General features: G+C 45.6%; 1 protein-coding gene across 1 annotated transcript in view; it reads left to right on the forward strand.

The window, feature by feature from the left end:
• The first annotated feature begins 2,587 nt into the window (after nucleotides 1-2,587).
• fbxo22 (F-box protein 22) overlaps nucleotides 2,588-23,600 on the forward strand; it is a 31,014-nt gene continuing 10,001 nt past the window's right edge. The window contains exons 1-5 of the mRNA XM_080216100.1: nucleotides 2,588-2,768; nucleotides 3,500-3,644; nucleotides 9,380-9,464; nucleotides 10,958-11,071; nucleotides 16,085-16,252. Coding sequence (XP_080072226.1) covers nucleotides 2,659-2,768; nucleotides 3,500-3,644; nucleotides 9,380-9,464; nucleotides 10,958-11,071; nucleotides 16,085-16,252 — 622 coding nt within the window. The 5' untranslated portion in view covers nucleotides 2,588-2,658. The remainder of the gene's footprint in view (nucleotides 2,769-3,499; nucleotides 3,645-9,379; nucleotides 9,465-10,957; nucleotides 11,072-16,084; nucleotides 16,253-23,600) is intronic.

A 23,600-nucleotide genomic window follows, 5' to 3' on the forward strand; every position in this document is an offset into this window, starting at 1 on the left:
CAGAGACTGATAACCAAGTTTCGCACACATGAGGACAGCCTCAATCGAGATCCTGGGTTCATGTCACACTATCTTTAACCCCCACGACTTGCCTGGGCTTGTCACATGTCACAACTGTCCTGCCTGGAGACATTACACATCTCTTTAACCTGTGTTTAACCCTCTCTCCACTCACATTGTCTGTACCTTTAAGACTTGATTACCTGTAAAGACTCACTTCCAGCCGTTACATTGTAAATTAATTTGTGTCTTTATATGCCCTGTTTGTGAACAGAACTCCCACTTACCTGATGAAGGAGCAGCGAGTGCTCCGAAAGCTAGTGGCTTTTGCTAACAAATAAACCTGTTGGACTTTAACCTGGTGTTGTGAGACTTCTTACTGCTGTGAGGCAGCAGTGCTCACCACTGTGCCAGGCACGGTAAACATGTGGGGATAGCTCCTGGGTAAGATAATGTGTCGGAGAGTTGGTGCAGACTCAATGGGTTGAATGGCCTCCTTCATTGTGGTGATAAGTTACACCACACTTGGCAAATTTCTTAATTTCTGAATTCTCTGTTGGATTTACTGGTGACTGTCTTGAAGTATATTGGACTTGAACTGGAAGCATCAGAGATACCAGCAGCTTCCTCACAGTAGGGGACATTGCTTTGTTGCCTGGTGGGAGGAGGGAGGATATGGATTTGGGAGCAACTGGATTCAGGACCCTTCATGTTTGTGAGCCTAAGTTTAAAGGGGTCTGGCAGCTGGTTTCCCATGTCCTCATTGCTGGGCTTGTGGCAATATCACTGCTGACGGACTGTTGCCAGGCTCCTCCAGGTCTGCGAGCAGTTCGAGCTGGCCTCGGGAGCCTAAGTCAACCAGGGTAAGAGCGAGGCCGTGTTCTTTGGGAACTGGGCCGACAAATCCTTTGTCCCCTTCACCGTCAGGGCAGATTACCTGAAGGTGCTGGGGATATGGTTTGGAGCGGCAGGGGCATGCGCCAAAAACTGGGACGAGCGCATCACCAAAGCCAGGCAGAAACTGGGTTTGTGGGAGCAACGCTCCCTCTCCATGATAGGAAAAACCTGGTGAACTGGTGCGAGATGCTGTCCGTGTTGTTGTACATGGCACAGGTGTGGCCTATCCCCAAATCCTGCGCTGCAGCAGTGACGCGGGCCATCTTCAAGTTTATCTGGAGATCAAAGATGGATGGCATCCGGAGGGAGGCGATGCACAAATCTCCAGAGAACGGAGGGAAAAACGTTCCCAATGCCGCCCTCATCCTGATGGCCACCTTTGTGTGCGGCTGCATCAAGCTGTGCGTAGATCCTCGATACACTAACAGCAAGTGCCACTACTTTTTGAGGTTCTACCTGTCCCGAGTGTTGCGAAGGATGGGTCTGGACACACTGCCGCGGAATGCTCTGAGTAGTTGGACTGTACCGCAGCACCTGTCCTTCGTGGAGAAATTCTTCCGCAAACACACCTTTGACCACATGGCGATTAAGCAGTGGTCAGCGCGTAATGTCCTTGGGGGCCTGAGAGAAAAGGAGATGGCGGATCCTGTCGGATGGTTCCCTGAGCAGACTGTCAGATTCATCTGGCAGAACGCCTCATCATCAGAACTGACAAACAAGCACCAAGATCTGGCTTGGCTGGTGGTGAGAAGGGCACTCCCCGTCAGATCCTTCATGCAGGCTCGAGGTCTCAACAGCACCGCACGCTGCCCTCGAAGCAGCTGCAGGGCTGATGAGACGGTCGCACACCTCCCTGTGGAATGTGCCTTTGCAAAGAAGGTCTGGAGTGAGATGCAGTGGTATTTGTTGAGGTTCGTCCTGAGCAGCTCGGTGACGCAGGATTCTGTGCTCTACGGGCTGTTTCCAGGGGCGCACACCGAGACAGATATCAACTGCTGCTGGAAGGTCATCAACTCGGTGAAGGATGCACTTTGGTCCGCCCGAAACTTGCTGATCTTCCAGCTGGAAGAACTGTCCTCGACCGAGTGTTGCAGACTGGCACATTCCAAGGTCCAGGACTACGTGCTGAGGTTCGGGCTGAAGCTTGGGGCAGCAGCCGCAAAGGCACAATGGGGAAAGGCCACACTATAAGGACTTTTAATGGAGGCAGACCGAGGGCCTGGGAACTGCAGAATACCCTCGGCCTGCGTAACTGTGTGCCGATCTGAAAAATAACGGCACACAGTAATTTATTGAGGCATGTATATAGCTTTAAGTATTGAAATGTATTGACTGTAATTTGTATAAAAATGTAAAAATGTTTTGATTCTGCTCTGTTTGCAATTTCAAGCCATGTATATTTGCAACAGTTTGTTTCGAATTTTTTATGAATAAAGTATATTTTTGGAAAAAAAAGGAGTGGTCCTGTAGCTGGAGCCACTTCCGCCCCGCAGTAGAAACTTCCGCCCCGCACTGAGAACTTCCGCCCCCAGTCAATACTTTCGCCCCGCACTGAGAACTTCCGCCCCCAGTCAATACTTTCGCCCCGCACTGAGAACTTCCGCCCCCAGTCAGCACTTCCGTCCAGTGGATTTTCCACTCCAATTAGAACTTCCGCCCCGCAGGTAGCGTCATCAGGCTTGCACGTGATCAGGTCGCCGGTGTGGACCAGGCCGCAGCCTCCGCCGTTATCTTCCCCCCCACCCTGGGGCCCCGGCAGCGATGGACATCGCGCACCTGAGGAGCGGCAGCTCGGTGCTGAGCAACGTGGCCGAGGTGGTGGAACGGATCCTGACCTTCCTGCCGACAAAGTCGCTGCAGAGGAGCGCCAGGTAATTCATGCCCTTCCCTTCCCCTGCACCCCGCCTTGACAACCCCCCCCATCCCTAGCAACTGGCACCCCCCCCATCCCTAGCAACTGGCACTCCCCCCATCCCTAGTAGCTGGCGCCCGCCCCCCATCCCTAGCAACGGGCATCCCCCCATCCCTAGCAACTGGCACCCGCCCCCCCATCCCTAGCAACGGGCATCCCCCCCCATCCCTAGCAACTGGCACCCGCCCCCCCATCCCTAGCAACTGGCACCCGCCCCCCATCCCTAGCAACTGGCATCCCCCCATCCCTGGCACCCTGCTACCCCCTGCCCTGGGAACTGGCACTTTGTTCCCAACAGCTAACACTGCCCCTTTCCCCATGGCATCCACAACCTGCTGCCTAACAACCAGCATGCACCCTCCTTCCCCACCCCCAGAACCATCAGCAACCCATTCAGTCTCTCTCAAGCTCCCAACCCTCAGGAACCAGATCCCCCAACTCCAAGCATGGTAACCAGCTGCTACTAACCCCTCCATCCCAGATGCCTGCTTTCTGCACTGGTGCCCTATCTGTTTCAGCAGCTGGGAGTCTTCCCCCCCCCCCCCCCCCCCCCCCCGGCCAACCCTGAACTGGCGCCCTGTACCACTTGGCAATCGGCCTCCAACCGTAACCACGCATCACCTGCCACACCATCTCAAAAGCCAGTTCCACCACGTTTCTATGTTTTAGCGTTGAGGAATTATATTGCAGGGTATGCAGGCTGTGGAGGGACTGTGCACGGAGGGTGATCCGGATGCACCAACGACTATCGTGGATCTCTACTAAAGGCCACACTTGGATCGATGAGGAAGATGGCAATCATTTCCTGATGAAAAAAATGATTGTTGACTTGGAGGTAAGAATTGATGGGCTGAATGGCTTCCAGTGCTGTTATGTACTCTGTTCATTGCTGTAAAGGATGAAGGAAATTTAAAATGATGCAAGAAGTGATCTAAAGTGCCAGTTAGCCGTGCATTATTTTACAAAGGTGACTTCGCTTCTGAACGCCTTTGGAACATCCTGGGGTTATGAAAGGTGCGAGAGAATCATCTTGCTTTATCAGCACCTCTGCCAGTGGATGAAACTGAATTCAAGGAAAATTGTATTTTTATTCTAATTCGTTCATGGAACATGTGGGTGGGTGGCTGGCTGGGCCAGCATTTAAGTAAAGTTAAATAAAAAGCTTGTTTATTAGTCACAAGTAAGGTTTACATTTACACTGCAATTAAGTTACTGTGAAATTCCCCAAGTCTCCACGGTCCAGCGCCTGTTGGGCCAATGCGCCCTAACCAGCATGTCTTTCAGAATGCAGGAGGGAACCAGAGGAAACCCACGCAGACACAGGAAGAACATGTAAACTCCATACAAACAGTGACCCAAGCTGGGAATCAAACCCAAGTCCCTGGTGCTGTGAAGCAGCAGTGCTAACCACTGTGCTACAGTGCTGCCCCATCCCTAGTTGCCCTTGAACTGAGTGGCTCGCTAGGCCATCTCAGAAGGCAATTGAGAGTCAACTACATTGCTATGGCTCTGGATTCACATGCACCAGACCAGGTAAGGACAGGGTGGCAGTGGTTAGCACTGCTGCTTCACAGTGCCAGGGACCAGGTTCAATTCCCGGCTTGGGTCACTGTGTGGACTTTGCACGTTCTCCCCCTTTCTGCTCCGATTTCCTCCCACAGCCCAAAGACGTGCTGGTCAGATGCATTGACCCGAACAGGCACCGTAGTGTAGCGACTTGGGGATTTTCAAAGTAACTTAATTGCAGTGTTAATGTAAGTGACACTAATAAATAAACTGAAGCAGACTGCCTTCGCTAAAGGACACTAGTGAACCAGATTTGTTTTTCTGTCAATCGACAATGGTTTCATGGTCATCAGTAAATTCTTATTAATTCCAGATTTTTTTTGCCTTGGTGGGATTCGAACCCGGGTCCCCAGAACGTGAGCTGAGTTTCTGGGTTAATAGTCTAGCGATGATACCCCTAGGCCATCGCCTCCCATTTAACTTCTCTGGTATTGTTTGTTTTAAGCTAGGACTTGTGGTATTCCTGTCTGACGCTATGTCTGTAAATTGCCTTGGATATTTTCCTACATTTATCCTGCTGAATAGGTTAGGTTATTGAACATCACAAGCCTGCTCCACCATTTATTGAAACCATAGAATCGCTACAGAAGGAGGCTGTTCAGACCAGCGAGCTTGCACCAACAACCCCACCCAAGGCCTATCCCTGTAACGTCATGTGTTTACCCTGCTAGTCTCCTTAATCACTAGGGGGCAATTTAACATGACCATTCCACCTAACCTGCATATCTTTGGACTGTGGGAGGAAACCCCCACAGACATGGGGAAAATGTGCAAACTCCACAAACAGTGACCTGAGGCTGGAATTGAACCCAGGTCCCTGGCACTGTGAGGCAGCAGTGCTCTCGTGATTGGCTATTCAGCCCTGTAACTCGATTTCTCCTTCACCCCTTTATATCCTTATGTAACAAATATTTCAGTGCGAGCAACGGAGGAGGAATGTTCACTTGACTCTTTGTGAACCCAAGTATCAATCCAGATTGTATCCTCCCAGCTGGGCAGGTTGCCCTCTGAGCCAAGCTGACATTAAGTGATGTTCTTAACCCTGATCAGAGTAGGTAATTCAGAATCTTGCTTTCTTTCCTGATCCCATTCCAAAGGCTGCTCATCAATCATCCCTTTCCTCGCCAACCTTGTCATCAGTTCCCCAACACCCCAGATATGAAATTCTCATTCTTGTTTCTACATCTCTTTTTGTATTTATTTTATTTACGCGTGTCACAAGTAGGTTTGCATTAACACTGCAGAGAAGTTACTGTGAAAATCCCCTAGTCGCCACACTCTGGTGCCTGCTCGGGTACACTGAAGGAGAATTTAGCATCTAACCAGCACATTTTTCGGACTATGGGAGGAAACCAGAGTACCAGGAGAAAACCCACATAAACGTGGGGCGAACATGCAGACTCTGCACAGACAGTGACCGAAGCCGGGAATCAAACCTGGGTTCCTAGCGCTGTGAGGCAGCAGTGCTAACCCTGTGCCACCGTGACGCCCATCTCTCCATGGTCCTGGATCTTGATAGCCTCATGTACGTTTGCCCCTGGCTCCAGCTGCTTTCAGCTTGTTAGGTGTAGAATTCTCTCTCTCAAATCTCCCTGATCATTTCTTCCTTCAAACCTAACTTCGAACAAGCCTTACTTTTATTGTGCTGACTGGGCCCGTAGCTTCCAGACTCCCATTTGTTGGATTTGGGAATTACTCCAAAGGTGCAGTGGGGTAACGTGCTCTGACCTTGCTTGGTGAGCATTTGCACAGCGAATGTCCAGAATTGTAAATCAGCCCTGGGCAGCTGTGCTGTGCTGTGAAAGATCTAAGAAAGCAACTTAAATTGCTTTGGACGATGCCGTCAAGGTTACACTAATTGTTACTGCTAATAAAAGTTAAAAGAATTAAACTATTAACCATCTGGATCATTCCTGCATGGGACTGGACTGTTCCCTCTCCCCTCTCCATCCTTCCATGGGGTTTCTGCCCCACCTCAGTCACAGCCCTGACTCATCCTCAACCTGACTGATGCCACCCTCCCTCATCCCTGACCAACCTGGCTCCTCCTAATGTCTCCCCCTCCCCTGAACTCTGCCACCAGCACCCTCTCAAAACCATCAAATTCTATCCATGCAGCTTAGACACCCATCTTTTCCCTGCCTGTCATTTTCAGTCGGATCTCTAAACTTACCTGGTTTATGGCACTTTGTGCAATAAAAATGGGGCCCGTCCTCCTTTGCTTCAGCTATGTTAGTCTTCAACGCTGGAGCCTGAGTTCGCGCTCTGCTGCCTGGATCTCGCCTGGCCTGAATTGGAAGGTCAGGCAAGATGGGCATGGTCCACTACAACACTCTCCAACTTTTACAGCTACACCATAGAAAGCATTCTTTCTGGTTGTATCACAGCTTGGTATGGCTCCTGCTGTGCCCAAGACCGCAAGGAACTACAAAAGGGTTGTGAATGTAGCCCAATCCATCACGCAAACCAGCCTCCCATCCATTGACTGTGTCTACACTTCCCACTGCCTCGGGAAAGCAGCCAGCATAATCAAGGACCCTACGCACCCCGGGCATTCTCTCTTCCACCTTCTTTTGTCAGGAAAAAATTACAAGGTCACCTACCAGCCAGCTCAAGAACAGCTTCCTCCCTGCTGCCATCAGACTTTTGAATGGACCTACCTTGCTCTAAGTTGATCTTTCTCTACACCCTAACACTGTCTGTAACACTATATTCTGCAGTCTCTTTTCTTTATGAATGATATGCTTTGCCTGTATAGCACACAAGAAATAATACTTTTCACTGTATGCTAATACGTGACAATAAATCAAATCAAAGAAATTTGGTGCAGTAAGGAGTAGCAGTATGACACAGATTGCCATTCTGTGGAAGTTGCAGTCCATTCTTTAGCTTGTAGTCGTTCAAAGTTGGGCCTGGAATCAGGTCTCTAGGGCTGTGAGGTCCTCGGTGAACCAGTTGTATTTTTACAACAACTTGACCACTGTTGACGACTTGACCGTCATTGGGGTCAGTTTTGCAAGTTTACACGAAGGGATTTGAATCGGTGGTATCTTGGTTGCTAGCCCCAGTAACAGTACTTCTATATTAAGGAGAGATGATGGTGTCGTGGTCCTGTCACTGGACTAGTAATCCAGAGGCCCAGGGTTGAAATCCCACCATGGCAGCTTGTGGAATTTAAATGCAATTAATTGAAACTGGGGTGAACAAAGCTAAGCATTGATTATTGGTAAAACCCATTTGGTTCACTAATGTCCTTTAGGGAGGGAAATCTGCCGTCCTTACCCAGTCTGGCCTACATGTGATTCCAGACCGACAGCAATGTGGTTGATTCCAAACTGCCCTCTCTTCTCAGACAAACTAAGATTGAGAGATGATTGGTTATGATCATGGACAGTCTAAGTACCGAGAAGATGCTTCTATTATCGAAGAATCAGTTCAGGGGAAATTAACAATGGGCAGCAAAGGGTGGACTTGCCAGAGATCCCACATTGTTAATTTTGATTTGATTTATTATCGTCACATGTATTAGTATATAGTGTAAAGTGTTGTTGGTTGCGCTGTCCACAGACAAAGCATACTATTCATGGAAAAGGAAAGCAGAGGGTGCAGAATGTAGTGTTACAGTCATAGCTAGGGTGTAGAGAAAGATCAACTTAGTGCAAGAAAGGTCCATTCAAACGTGTGACAGCAGCAGGGAAGAAGCTGTTCTTGAGTCGATTGGTACATGACCTCAAACTTTTGTACCTTTTTTCCGATGGAAGAAGGTGGAAGAGAGAATGTCCAGTGTGCGTGGGATCCTTAATTATGCTGGCTGCTTTGCCGAGGCAGTGGGAAGTGTAGACAGTGTCAGTGGATGGAAGATTGGAGAAAACCACCATAAAGCGTTCCTCCAAAAGATCCCACTTGCTATTCTTAATGGGTGCCATCTTCATACATACTGCCTTGCTGCGTTTTAAATCCAAACATCAAACACAATAGGCGTCAATTAAAAAATCATCAAAATTTAAATCCCCTGTGGCTTGGCTCATAGTAAGTGCAATGATGTGTGTTATGCATTCATGTTGGTACAGAGTTATGGCTTCGCAGTGAAGATGTGCTTGAAACAGTTTGTCCTCTTAAGACCACATGTCTGAGGCCAGCCAGCGTTTAATTGCTGTAAGGGGGAGAAAAGGGATTTGCGGATTGCAAGGAGTTGATCATTTCTTGCTCGCGAGCAACACCAAAGCTGCACATAGCAATTTTGATTTGCTTTATTATTGTCGCATGTCTTAACATAAGTGAAAAGTATTGTTTCCTGCGTGCTATACAGACAAAACATACCATTCATAGAGAAGGAAACAAAAGAGTGCAGTACGGAGTGTTATAGTCATAGCTAGGATGTAGAGAAACATCAACTTAGTGCAAGGTAGGTTCATTCGAAAGTCTGACAGCAGCAGGGAAGAAGCTTCTTGAGTTGGTTGGTATGTGACCTCAGACTTTTGTATCTTTTTCCTAATGGAAGAGAGAATGTCTGGGATACGTGGGATCCTTAATTATGCTGGCCGCTTTGCTGAGGCTGCAGGAAGTGTAGACAGAGTCAGTGGATGGGAGGCTGGTTTGTATGATGGATTGGGCTACATTCACAACTCTTTTGTAGTTCCTTGTGGTCTTAGGCAGAGCAGGAACCAGACCAAGCTGTGATATAACCAGAAAGAATGCTTTCTATGGTGCATCTGTAAAAGTTGGTAAGAGTCGTAGCTGACATGCCAAACCCCTATCCCTCTCTCTTTATGAATGATACTGACACTTTGAATGATAGACCATTGAACTCAACATTGACCAGAGATGGAATTTTCAGCCCTCTCTGTTTTGGAACCAGATAATTTCCACACAATTTAATCTGCTTGTAAAATAAAAGCAATTTGTGTTGCTATTGTTGGCAGGTTCTCAACAATTTCCTGTTCTGCGGTTGGGATGGTGTATTCCATAAATACTACTCTCTCTCTCTCTCTCCCTTCTAAATAGGAGATTTATCTACTGCCTGATACAGTGCTCTACATGGCTGGCACTGACACTTTCAGCACACAGACTTCTAACAGGCGGAAGAAAGGTGAAATACTTATTTTGGACATAAATGAATTTATTTAAACAATGAGAATTAATTTCAGTATAAATAACACAAATGTTTACATTGAGTTAATTCATTTGAATGCAGGGGAGTGATTATATTTTGATGTAAATCGCTCCTGATGTCTTTTGGTAGCAACTATAATTTCCAGTTTATACTTAATGTCAGCCTCCTCCCACCTCTCTTGTCCAATCCATCAAGATGTCCTTCCATTCCTTTCTCCCTCGTGTTTAACTAGCTTCCCTTCAAATGTGTCTGTTGGTTTTGCCTCAGCTGCTCTTGATGGTGACGAATTTCTGATTCGCACTGCTCACCAAGGGCTACCTGGTGGCACGGTGGTTAGCACAGCTGCTTCACGCACTAGGGACCAGGGGTTTGGTTCTTGGCTTGGGTCACTGCCTGTGTGGAGTCTGCATGTTCTCCCCGTGTCTGTGTGGGTTTCCTCCGGGTGCTCCGGTTTCCTCCCACAGTCCGAAAGACGTGCTGGTTAGGTGAATTGGCCAAATTGTGCTAAATTGTCTCTGTGTATCCGAGTGGGCACCAGAGTGTGGCAACTAGGGGATTTTCACAGTAGCTTCATTGCAATGTTGATGTAAGCCTACTTGTGAGGCTAATAAGTAAACTTAACTTTAACTTTACTTGAAGAGATGTACCCTTAAAACTAATGACAATTCCTCTTTTCATGCAAACCACAAGTTGTTATTGTTACCCCATAGCTAATGCCCAAGACTTCAAGGTTGTTACAAATTGATTCACTGGCTGATGGTCTGAGACAAAAACTGACACTCCCCTGTTTAAGAGAAATTCCATTAATGCATTTGCAAAATTTATACCTCAAAAGTTGGAAAATAGTACTTTCCAGATGTTGTACTTTGAAAAGTTTCTAAACAACTATTTGTCTTTGCGCTTAACTCCAATGTGTGCACAGGATTTAAGGCAGCCTCATGTTATTGAAACCTTTTATTATTCACTTGTTAATTGTACCTGTTTGTTTATATCTGGCTTAATGCCAAATGGTTGGGCTGCCCGATGATGTTTCACTGCCGTTTTGTTCCGTCACTAGTCATAAGACCATGAGGTATGGAGCAGAATTAGACCATTCGGCCAATCGAGTCTGCTCCACTCGTCAACCATGGCTGATAATTTCTCAACCCCATTCTCCCACCTCTTTCCCCGTAATTTTTGACCCCCTTCCCAATCAAGAACCTATCTATCTCTGTCTTAAATACGCTCAATGACCCAGCCTCCTGTGGCAATGAATTCCACAGATTCACCACTCTCTAGCTGAAGAAATTTCTCATTTTGGTTCTAAAGGGTCGTCCCTTTACTCTGAGGCTGTGCCCTCAGATCCTGGTCTCTCCTTTAATGGAGAACATTAATGGAAACATCTTCCCCGCGTGTGCTGTATTTATACAAATGTGTATATAAGTGCATAGCTGGTACTTGTTCTGCCTTTCTTAATTTGAATGTTGCAGAGAGAAGAGATGGGCTGCCGAAGAAAAGCAAGGATGCAGAAGTGGCAGCAAAACTGGAGAGCTTGCTACCCTTGGAGTGCAAAACAGTTGGTGTCAGCTGCCCTGGAATTGTCTGTAAGTGGCATCTCTTGTGACTTGTGTGTGTGTGTGTGCTGGTTAGTGCTTGTGTGACTGATCTGTGTGAGGTGTTCTGAAATGAAGTATTGAAGAGATTAAATATTAAAAATTCTGTTGTTGTTCCTAATCAGAAAATTACAAAAAGCATTAAAGTTAAAATTCCATCTTTGACTACTCTCCCATCCTGAGCCATCTGCTGTGATATTGAGAGAGAGACTGCTTAATATTACTACAACTGCAGATTTAGAGCCAATTCTGGAAACTGTACTTTAGTGAAGATGTGAAGGCAAAAAGAATGGCGAGAAGATTTACACAAGAGATAGAAGCTGGAGTAGGCCCTTCGAGCCTGTCCATCCATTCAATACTGTCATGGCTGATTGATGCCAGCCTCAACTCCTTTTCTGTGCCTTTTCCCCATAGCCCTGTCTCTCTTCCTCAAGCTATCAAATATTTATCCATCTCCATTTTAAATACTTATTATGATCCAGCTTCCATTACCCTTTGGGACAGAGAATTCCAGAGAATCGCCACTCTCTGCAAGAAGAAATTTCTACACACCTCAGTTATATGACTGGCTCTATCTTGTAGTCATGTAGCTCTTGTATCTTGTTTGAGAATCTCCCACTAGTGAAAACATCTCACGGTGTACCCTGTGAAGCCCCCTCAGGATCTTATATGTTTGAATAAGGTCACCACTCACCCTCTGTCTTCATAAGATATAGGAGCAGAATTAGGCCATTTGGCCCATTGAGTCTGCTCTGCCATGGCTGATATGCTGCTCATCCCCATTTCCCTGCCTTCTCCCCATAACCCTTCAACCCCATTACCAATTAAAAATCTGTCCAACTCCTCCTCAAATTTACTCACTGTCCCAGCATCCACTGCACTTTGAGACAATGAATTCCATAGATTCACAACCCTTTGGGAGAAGTAGTTTCTCCTCCAACTCCTTATCCTAAGTCTGTGACCTTTCGTCCTAGCATGCCCCGTAAGAGGAAGCATCTGCTCCGTGTCTACTTTATCCATACCTTTTATCATCTTATATACCTCAATTTGATCTCCCTTCATTCCTCTAAATTCCAGAGCATATAGGCGTAAGCTGTTCAATCTCACTTCATCCAACAAACCCTTATCTCTGGAATCAATCTAGTGAACCTCCTGAACTGCTTCCAATGTCACTACATCTTTCCTCAAATAAGGGGACCAAAACTGTGCACAGTACTCCAGGTGTGGTCTCGCCCAATGCCTTGTACAACAATACTGCCTTATCTTTATATTCTATCCCTTTAGCTCTTGATGGGACAACCCTCTCGCCCCAGGAATTAGCCTGGCGAATCTCCTTTGGACTGCCTCCAAAGGAGGATTGAGGAGAATGGTTACAAGGATGAGGAACTTCTGGTGCGTTGGAGAAACGGGGCTGTTCTCCTTAGGAAAGAGAAGATCGAGAAGAGATTTACTAGATGTGTTCGTAATCATGGCTGGGGGTTAGAGTGGATAGAGAGAAACTTCCTCTTGCTGAAGGTTTGAGAGCCAGGGGCCTCTGATTTTGAAAGTGAATGATAAAAGACAAGGGGAAAAGTGTTTTTGTAGAGTATGTGGTTAGGATCTGGAATATACTGGTGGTGAAGGAAAAGTTAATTGTGGCTTTCAAAAGGGAATTGAGTAATTGTCCGAAGAGTTTGCAGTGCTGTGGGAACAGTGGGTTTCCTCCGGGTGCTCTGGTTTCCTCCCACACTCCAAAGATGTACGGGTTAGGTTGATTGGCCATGCTAAATTGCCCCTTAGTGTCAGGGGGACTAGCTAGGGTAAATGTGTGGACTTAGGGCCTGGGTGAGATTGTGGTCAGTGCGTACTCGATGGGCCGAATGGTCTCGTTCTGCATGTCAGGTTCTCTGAGTGGGATAAGCTGAGTTGCTCTTGTAGAGAGTCCACATGAACAAGAGGAGCCAAATGACTTCCTCTGTCTGCAGTCATTTCTGATGTTGCCCAGAATGCGAATGTCCTCTGGCTGTTGGAGAGGCAATGGAGCTGAGCCTCATACTGCCCTCTGCCAACAGAAAGTGCATGTTTCCCAGCAAGAATCACAAGTTTGCCTTTTGTAGTGGGTTCCCTCACTTTTTTTCCCCAAGCACGCTTTGCTAAGCTGTCCACCAGATGATAGTGTCAAAATTCACATGTTTTAGAAGAGATTCATTGTGCGTGTTTTATCAAGCTTCTGTTAGTTTGTTTCGTAAACAGTGGTTAGTGCAGATCATGAAACCTATCAGTAATCTGGAGGTTTGAAAAACTTGAATTGGATTTAGAATTTGGTTTTTGGAGCAAGCAAGCAATGGGTTTGCCTGGTCCATTCTGAGCATTGGCTTCATAATCTTAAGAATGGAATCTATCCAACCAACTTGTTTGCCAACAAGATTTAGACCTGTATCAATGCTGTATGTAAAATCCAGGACTTATTCAGCATGGCTGAGAAGGAAATGCTTGGAAATTTGTCCAGCTTTGCATTCTTGTGCAAGATGCTAATTACCCAGTGCATGTCTTGAGGGCTGAAGCAATAAATTGTTTCTCCTACGGCCATATGTTCTAATTCTAGTATACTGTGAAGGGACTGTGCAATTGGAATGGAAATCTCTTCAATATGCTGCTGATAGCACACGCTAGTTGGTTAATAGAATCCCTACAGTGCAGAAGGAGACCACTGGCCCATCAAGTCCACACCAACTCTCTGACAGAGTATCTTACCCAGACCCTCTTCCCCTGTAACCCCAAACATTTACCGTGGCCAATCCACTTAACCTGACACATTTGGACTGTGGGAGGAAACTGGTGCACCTGGAGGAAACCCACATAGACATGGGGAGAACGTGCAGATTCCACACAGATAGTCACCCGAGGCCAGATTTGAAGCTGGTACCGCGGAGCTGAGAGGCAGCAGTGCCAACCACTGTGCCTTTTACTTGGCATTTGAGCACAGGCTTGTCATTTTGCAACTCATCACCCAACACTTCATATTTGTGGCAGTGAGAGATTAGATTAGGGACATTGGAACAGGAGTAGGCCATTGAGCCTATCGAGCCTGCATGATTCAACCAATTGTTGAGTCATAGAATCCCTACAGTGCAGAAGGAGGCCATTTGGCCCATTGAGCCTGCACCAATGACAGCTCACCCAGACATTATTCCCATAACCCCATTTATTTACCCTCCTAGTGTCCCCCCCCCCCCCCCCCCCCCCTCCAATACCAAGGGGCAATTTAGTATGGCCAGTCGACCTAATCCACACACCTTTGCAGTGTGGGAGGAAACTAGAGCACCCAAAGTAAGCCCACGCAGACACAGAAGAATATGCCAACCCACACAGTCAGTGATCCAAGCTGGGAATTGAACCCAGGTCCCCTGGCGCTGTGAGGCAGCAGTGCTACCACTATGCCACCGTTGCCGCTCGTAATACGATCATGGCTGATCGGACCCTTCAGTGGCTTTTACACACACCCAGTTGTCAGCTGTGCTATGCAGTCCTTCATTTGAGTACAGTTTCTCCAGAGATAAATAATAATAATACAACCCTTCTGCTGCCAAACCACCTTTGGAATTTTCCTTTAGCTGGACTCCAATGCGTAAATTTCTGACACGTAAACTGGATAGAAGAGATAAATCCGTTGGCTTGTGAACTCTGATTTGACTTGGGGAAACTCAACGTTGTGTTTATTTTATGCTATTAAATTTAACAGTCCACATGTTGTAACACATCACCTTCCATGTACATGTTAGGAACAAACTGTCAAACTCAACTAAATTGCTGACATTTAGGAAAATGATTTATTAGGGAAAGGATGCAGGTAATTGTAAATGTTTTATGAAGAAGTTCCGGACAAGTTAGACAATTTGAGGTATTTAGCAAATAACTTGTCATGGCACGATAGTTAGCACTGCTGCCTCAGTGTCAGGGACCCTGGTTCAATTCCCAGCTTAGATCACTGTCTGTGCGGAGTCTGCATGTTCCCTCAGTGGGTTTCCTCCAGGTGCTCCAGTTTCCTCCCACAGTTTGAAAGATGTGCTGGTTAGGGTGCACTGGCCTTGCTAAATTCTCCCTCAGTGTACCCGAACAGGCGCCAGAGTGTGGCGGCTTGGGAATTTTCATAGTTACTTCATTGCAGCGTTAATGTAAGCCAACTTGTGACATTAATAGATAAACTATATATTAGGAGAATTTTCACTTTGCATTAAATGGCAATAATAATATCTTGTCAGTAAATTATCCATGGAGTTCCCTACGCTGAGTTGATGCAGACATGTTATTTACATTTGCATGGTGGCACAGTGGGTAGCACTGCTGTCTCACAGCGGCAGGCACCCAGGTTCGATTCAAGGCTTGGTTGACTGTCTGTGTGGAGTTTGCATGTTCTCCCCGTTTCTTCTGGGTGCTCTGGCTTCCTCCCATAATGTGGGTATGCCGGTGTTGGACTGGCGTAAACACAGTAAAAAGTCTGACAACACCAGGTTTTAGTCCAACCGATTTATTTGATAATAGACTCACAAGACACACTAACCCGAAAGCTTGAGTCTATTATCAAATAAATCGGTTGGACTAAAACCTGGTGTTGTCAGACTTTTTACTGTGTTCCTCCCATAATCCAAAGATTTGAGAGTTAGATGCATTGGCCATGTTAAATTGCCCCTTAGTATCAAGGGGACTAGCTAGAGTAAATACATGAGGTTATGGGGATAGGACTTGGGTGGGATTATGGTCAGTGCAAACTCAATGGGCCGAATGGCCCAATGCACTGTAGGGATTCTGTGATTCTACGTGTTGTAACGCGTTGTAAAGTTGGCAACAAGAGACTTGAGAAACTAACCGGCTAGCATTCATGCTAGGATTTCCAGTCTAAATGTTTACATGGGCAGTTTCAATGTTGACCATTGATATAAACCAAAAGTTGATTTATTTTTCAAAAGAAAAGACTTTATTTCACTCAGATCTGAAGCCGATTGCCTGATTAATTTGTTGTTCCAGACACTCCTATGGGATGTGGCACGCAGAGACCTCTCGAGGTAGAAGACGGAATTGCAGGGTTTGCCCTGCTCCTGCCCAAAATTGACGGCGTGACGGTCAAATTCTTCCACTTGTCGAACAGAGATTTGAACAATAATGCATTTGACCAAGAGAAACTCCAAGAGGCAGGTAAGTTCTGCTCGCCCGCCTGCCCCTATCCCTTGGCTGGCACAGTGGTTAGCTCTGCTGCCTCTCAGCTCCAGGATCAGGCTACTGTCTGTGTGGAGTCTGCATGTTCTCCCTGTGTCTGTGTGGGTTTCCTCCAGGTCCTCTGGTTTCCTCCCACAGCCCAAAGACGTGCTGGTTAGGTGCATTGACTGTGCTAAATTCTCCCTCAGCGTATCTGAACAGGCGCCGGAGTTTGGCGACTTGGGGATTTTCACAGTAACTCCATTTCAGTGTTAATGTAAGCCTACTTGTGATTAATTAATTAGCTTTAACTTTTTTTACTTTACAGCGTTAATGGGGGAATAAATTTAAAATAATTGTGGAAACGTAAGGAGTGCAATTCACAGGATAAATTCAAGTTCTGATACTTTTTACACTTAAGAGTGTTTCTGTATCGAAAATATTGATGATAAAAACTGAGTTTGGTAATGGTCAATAATTAATTGGCCAAAAAAAAACTCATTGTACTTGATTTAATTTTGGAATGGCTCGCTGACTGTAAACATCTGTGGCTAACTATTGGATGCAGTGAAAAGGAGCTATTTACTGCATTAAAAAATGTCTTCTGAATTTCACTCCTCCTGTAAATTGACTTCAGACTAAAGGTCAGCTGCTCCAGCTTTAGTCAGTGCCTTCAGTTAACCACAATGATGCCAGACAGGATGGCAAGGTGGCATAGTGGTTAGCACTGCTGTCTCACAGTGCCAGGGATCTGGGTTTGATTCTTGGCTTGGGTTCACTGTCTGTGTGTGTTTGCACGTTCTCCCCATGTCTGTGTGGGTTTCCTCCAGGTGCTCCGGTTTCCTCCCACAGTCCAAAAATGTGCGGATTAGATGCCTCTTAGTATCAGGAGGCTAGCTAGGGTAAATGTGTGGGGTTATGGGGATAGGGCCTGGGTGGGATCGTGGTCAGTGCAGACGTGATGGGCCAATTGACCTCCTTCTGTACTGTAGATGTCGGTGTCTATGTAAAAGACAAGCTCTCCACCTAGTTGGAGAATTGCAGTTCAAATGTTCTTGTAAGCGCAAGGACTTAAACAGAAGCAGTCACGAGCCACACGGGCCTTTGACCCTGTGCTCTGCTGTTGAGCAAGGTCACGGCTGATCTACCTTAACTCTGCTGTCCCATCATCGAATTTTACAGTGCAGAAGGAGGCCATTTGGCCATTGAGTCTGCACTGACTGCAATCCTTTCCCCATAATTCCATGCATTTACCCGAGCTAGTTGCCCTCATACTAAGTGGCGATTTAGCATGGCCAATCCACCTAATCTGCACGTCTTTCAGACAGTGGGAGGAAACCAGAGCACCCGAAGGAAACTCATGCAGACACTTGGGGGAACGTGTAAACCTCACACGGATAGTGACCCAAGCCAGGCATCGAACCCTGCCACTGTGATGCAACAGTGTTAACCACCAAATCTCCATAATCTCCAAATCTCAATTCACTTAACACCCAAATATCTACTATTCTCAGTCTCGAACACACTAATTGGCTGGGAAACCATCACATCTGAAGTTGAAAATTCCAAAGATCCACAACACTGGGGAGTGAGGAAGTTTTTCCCTGTTGTAACCCCCCTCAATCACAAAGTCTTCCCAAATTGCCTGAGACTCTTTGACTTGTCATTCCCAGAACTTGTCGCTTTAAGATACATTTTTGGAAAAGGAAATGAAAGTGATGTGAGGGAAAATCTCTTATTCATGCAGAGTGTGTTTAGGATGTGGAATGTTTTGCCTGAGAGCATGTTGGAGGCGGATTTGATCCAGGCTGTCTAAAGACAACGGGTAATTAACTGAACAATGTTTGCAGACCTTTGGGGAAAAGGCTGGGGAACGGGATGAGCTGAGTAGCTGTTGCAGAGAGCCCACGTGGATACAATGGGCCGAATGGCACCCTCCTGTGCTGTAACCATTCCATGTTTCACCCCAGGCAAAGTAATGCCTTTGCCATTATCATTTTTTTAATCTTTAATTTAACGTTGCACACTTTTTTTTAAAAAGTGTACAAGCTTTTTGCAGTTAAAGCACATTGCATCTCAATGTCTAGGTATGTTGCCATAAATGTGCAAAGTTCCCGGAATGAAACTTTGATAAAATTAAAGTTAAAGTTAGTTTATTAGTCACAAGTAGGCTTATACAAACCATTGAAGTTACTGTGAAAATCCCCTAGTTGCCACACTCCGGTGCCTGTTCGCGTACTCTGAGGGAGAATTTAGCACAGCCATTGCACCTAACCAGCACATCTTTGGACACTAAAGCCAGAATTTTACCAGCATACCTGCCCCGATTCCAGGGTGGGTGAAGCTTGGAGAATGGCATTCTCCGTTGGCCTCGGACAGACGTGCCAGTAAAATTCCACTCTCAGAGACAATTTACCATATCTAATCCACCTAACCCGCACCTTTTTGGACTGTGGGAGGAAACCGGAGTACCCGGAGGAATCCCATGCAGACACGGGGAGAACGTGCAAACTCCACACAGTGACCCAAACTGGGAATCGAAGCAAGGTCCTTGGTGCGGTGAGGCAGCAGTGCTAACCACTGTGCCACCATGCCGATATGTGAGCTGCTTTCAGATTTTACTCATTGTATACTTGAGCTAAGTACGCTTGCTTTACTCCCACGGTGGGGGGTGGCTGGAAGGGAGAGAGGCGAATATTGAAATATTTAGGCTGTTTTGGATCCTCTGAGATTGCTGCAAGCCATCCATCACTGGAGTAAGACTTCCACTTCCTGCCAGCATGGCCTGTGAAACTCTCCAAACGGACCTTTCACAGCGAGGCTTGTTCCAAATAAAGATGTTACAGTTTAAACACAGAAGGGATCTTACTACTAAAAGCAAGAAATTTTCAAATGGAAGTTTTGGCTTTAGCCAATGTATGTGAAAGCTTTAAAAAAAAATCTTGTTGACAGTACATTTGATAGCTGGCAGGGGAATATAAATTTTGATCATGATCCAATTGTAAGTGGATTGATTACAATCTGTGTGGCATAATGAAATTGAGGTAAAGAGAGCCAATTCATTTAGAACAGTTAAATATTACCTTTGTTAAAAAGGTTGTGAGATTGGCCAGGATTTGCCTTTTGCCACTGTTACTAAGTTTATTTATCAGCGTCACAAGTAGGCTTGCATTAACACTGCAATGTACCTTCCAAACCCACAACCACTCCCATCTAGGAGGACAAGAGTAGCAGATACCTAGGAATAGCAACACTTGCAAGTTCCCCTCCAAGCCACTCACCATCCTGACTTGGAAATATATCGCTGTTCCTTTTACAGTCGCTGGGTCAAAATCCTGGAATTTTCTCCCTAACGGCATTGTGGCTCAACCCATAGCACATGGATTGCAGTGATTCAAGAAGGCAGTTCACCACCACCACCACCACCACCACCACCACCACCTCAAGGGCAACTAGGGATGGGCTATAAATGCTGCTGTAGCCAGTGACACTCATGTCCTATGAATGAATTTTAAAAAAAAATGAAGTTACTGTGAAAATCCCCTAGTCACCACACTTCAGGTACACTGAGGGAGAAGTTAGCATGATCAATGCATCCTAACCAGCACGTCTTTTAGACCATGGGAGGAAACTGGAGCAACCGGACGAAACCCACGTAGCCACAGGGAGAACATGAAGACTCTGCACAGAGCCCCAAGCCAGGAATCGAACTGGGCTCCCTGGCACTGTGAGGCAGCAGTACTAACCACTGTGCTGCCCTGCATTAACCCTGCAAGTTGCCATCCCTATGAGATTTTTGACTTGAGTTCTATAATTCATGTTGGGATAAAGCCTTTCATTAGAAAGGGATTTTGAGGGAAGGCAGGAAGTTGAAACTGAATTGCAGAAAAGCTATGACTGGGTTGATTGGTGGGACAGATAGGAGGGTTGACTGTCCTTCCCCGTTGGTATGTTTTAAGATCAAGGACTGGCTTTTGAGCATAGATGCTGGTTGAGGTTGATCCTCATCTAACAAGAGAAGGTGATGGCCTAGTGGTAGTATCACTAGACTATTAACCCAGAAACTTAGCTGTGTACAATTCTGGTCACCCTATTATAGAAAGGATATTATTAAACTAGAAAGAGTGCAAAAGAGATTTACTAGGATGCTACTGGGACTTGATGGATTGAGCTATAAGGAGAAGCCATATAGACCGGTCCTTTTTTCTCTGGAGCGTAGGAGGCTGAGAGATGATCTTACAGAGGTCTATAAAATAATGAGGGGCACAGATCAGTTAGATGGTCAATATCTTTTCCCAAAGGTAGGGGACTCTAAAACTAGAGGGCACAAGTTTAAGGTGAGATGGAAGAGACACAAAAGGGTCCAGAGGGGCAATTTTTTCAGAGGGTGGTGAGTGTCTGGAAAACATTGCCAGAGGTGGTAGTAGAGGCAGGTTTAATTTTGCCTTCTAAAAAGTATTTAGACAGTTACATAGCTAAGATGGGTATAGAGGGATATGGGCCAAATGCAGGCAATTGGAATTAGCTTAGGGATTTAAAAAAAGGGTGACTGGACAAGTTGGGCTGAAGAGCCTGGTTCCATGCTGTAAACCTCTGACTCTAATGTCCTAGGGACCTGGGTTCGAATCCTGTCAGGGAAAATGGTGAAATTCAAATTTGATTTAAAAAAAAACCTGGAATTAAGAATCTACTGATGACCATGAAACCATTATCAATTGTTGGGAAAACCCATTTGGTTCCTTTAGGGCAGGAAATCTGCTGTCCTTACCTGGTCTAGCCTACATGTGATTCCAGGCCCATTGCAATGTGGCTGACTCTCAACTGCCCTCCAAGGGCAACTGTGGATGGGCAATAAATGCTGGCCAGCCAGTGACACCCATGTCCCATGAATAAATAAAAAAAAAATCCATGTATGCAAGTTTTCCAAACAAGGTGACGGTCAGGAATGCAGCCCCCTGCTAACTTTCTGACTAACTCCCGGTGTGGAGCTGATTGTAATCTGCTTATTGCTACTGTGTCTGAGATTGGGCAACTGGACACCATTCACTGACCCTGTGATTTCCATGGTCTGCATAGGCGCCTTCACCAACTGAGCCATTGGAAGAACTAAAATCACAGTTTTTAAACAGTGGCGATTCTATATAAAAATAAGGATGCACTTAATTTAATAAGAGCCTGTTTAATAACTGACCCTTCTTCCCATCCATTTGCAGCAAGTAGCTACTTGTCACTCTGAAGCACCAATTACAACAAATCAGCTATGATATCCCCGTTGCGAAAATTGTCCCTGTATCTGATTTCCATTCATAATACACTTAAATGGATCTAATTACATTTGTGTCTCAGAGAATGATCGCCAGTAGTATGCAAATGCAGAAGAAAATTTCATAACGACACAGTGTAATAAGCATTGGTGATTGAGCATCTAACCCATTTACTGGATTTTGTCAGACTTGATGCGGAAAACTCCGATTTACTGTCTTGGTGAGATCTTTTGCTTTACCTACCACACTTTAGCACAGACTGGGTCTTGATCTGTTGAAAAGCAACTTGCTTTTTGCTTTCTTTGGTAAGTGTTAAATAGGGGGAGGCGATGGCCTTGTGTATTTTTGCTGAACTATTAATCCAGAAACCCAGCTAATGTTCTGGGGACCCAGGTTCGAATCCTGCGACAGCAGATGATGGAATTTAAATTCAATAAAAATAATCTGGAGTTAAGAATCTACTAAAGACTGTGAAACCATTGCTGATTGTCAGAAAAACCTATCTGGTTCACTGATGCCCCTTTGGGAAGGAAATCTGCCATCCTTAACCCTGGTCTGGCCCACATGTGACTCGAGAGCCACAGTAATGTGGTTGACTCTCAAATGCCTTCAGGCAACTAGGGATGTGTGATAAATGCTGACCAGCCAGTGTCGTTTATGTTCCACGAATGAATAAAAATAAAAATGTGTTAAGTGAAAATGTTTGGATGGTTTTGAATTAATCCCCGGGGTTGTTCTATCACAATTCCATCCAGTCCACAACTGACCTGGCAGTCCAACTTTGTACTGCAATGTGTCCTAAGCATTTTGATGAATAAATGTTAGAACACTTTTTGACTTGAGAGTGTTGACTGAAAGCTCTTGGCCTCAACAACCATTTGCTGCCAGCTTCGTTTGGAAGGGAAAAAAATGCAAAATTCACATTTATTTGATTCTTGGTAAAACAACATGTCGTGTCAATGAATTACTTTTTAATTTTGTATGTGGATAAACATAGCAACTAGAAGCTGGAGTAGGCCATTCGGCCCTTCAAGTCTACTCCGCCATTCATTTTGATCATGGCTGATCATGGAATTCAATATCCTGATCCCTTTGGCCCAAAGAGCTATATCTAATTTCTTCTTGAAATCAGACAATGTTTTGGCATCAACTACTTTCTGTGGTAGTGAATTCCACACACTCTCCATTCTCTGGATGAAGAAATTTCTCCTCACCACAAATTCTTAAAGGTTCACTCTTATCCTCAAATCATGACCCCTAATTCTGGACTTCCCCATCATCAGGGACATTCTTTCTGAATCTACCCTGTTAGAATTTTATAAGTTTCTATGAGATCCCTTCTCAATCTTCTTAACTCCACTGAATATAATCCTAACTGATTTAGTCTCTTTTCATATGACAGACCTGCCATTCCAGTAATCAGCCTGGTAAACCTTCACTGCACTCCCGCTATGACAAAGACATCCTTCCTCAGATAAGGACATCAAAACTGCACACAATACTCCAGGTGTGGCCTCACCAACATCCTATGCAATTGATGTTTGGGACCCAGATCAGGAAGTCCAAGGTATTTTATGAAGTTAGCCTAGACCCCAACTTTTACATTTGATTTTGGTATTATGGTGAGGATAAGGTATTTTGTTCTGGGTATCATATAATCCCTACACTGGAGAAGGAGGCCATCCAGCCCATCGAGCCTGCACCAACGACAATCCCACCCAGTATCCCCACAACCCCACCTATTTACCCTGCTAATACCCCTGACACTAAGGGTATGGCCAGTCAACCTAACCTGCACATCTTTGCACTGTGGGAAGAAACCAGAGCATCCAGAAGAAACCCACGTCGATATGGGGAGAATGTGCAAACTCCACACAGACAATGACCTGAGGCTGGAATCAAACCTGGGTCCCTGGCACTGAGGCAGCAGTGCTAACCAATGTGCCACTGTGTCATATGATTCGATTCACCCACTACAAACGTAATGTAAGAACACAGAATCAAACAAAAAGAATGAGCATAACTTTTACCAATTAAAGTACTTAAACATGACAAAGTATAATTCTTAACAGTTAGCTATCTTC

This window comes from Carcharhinus amblyrhynchos, chromosome 32, assembly GCF_965287045.1.
Source record: "Carcharhinus amblyrhynchos chromosome 32, sCarAmb.v2.hapA, whole genome shotgun sequence".
Taxonomy (NCBI): Eukaryota; Metazoa; Chordata; class Chondrichthyes; order Carcharhiniformes; family Carcharhinidae; genus Carcharhinus; species Carcharhinus amblyrhynchos.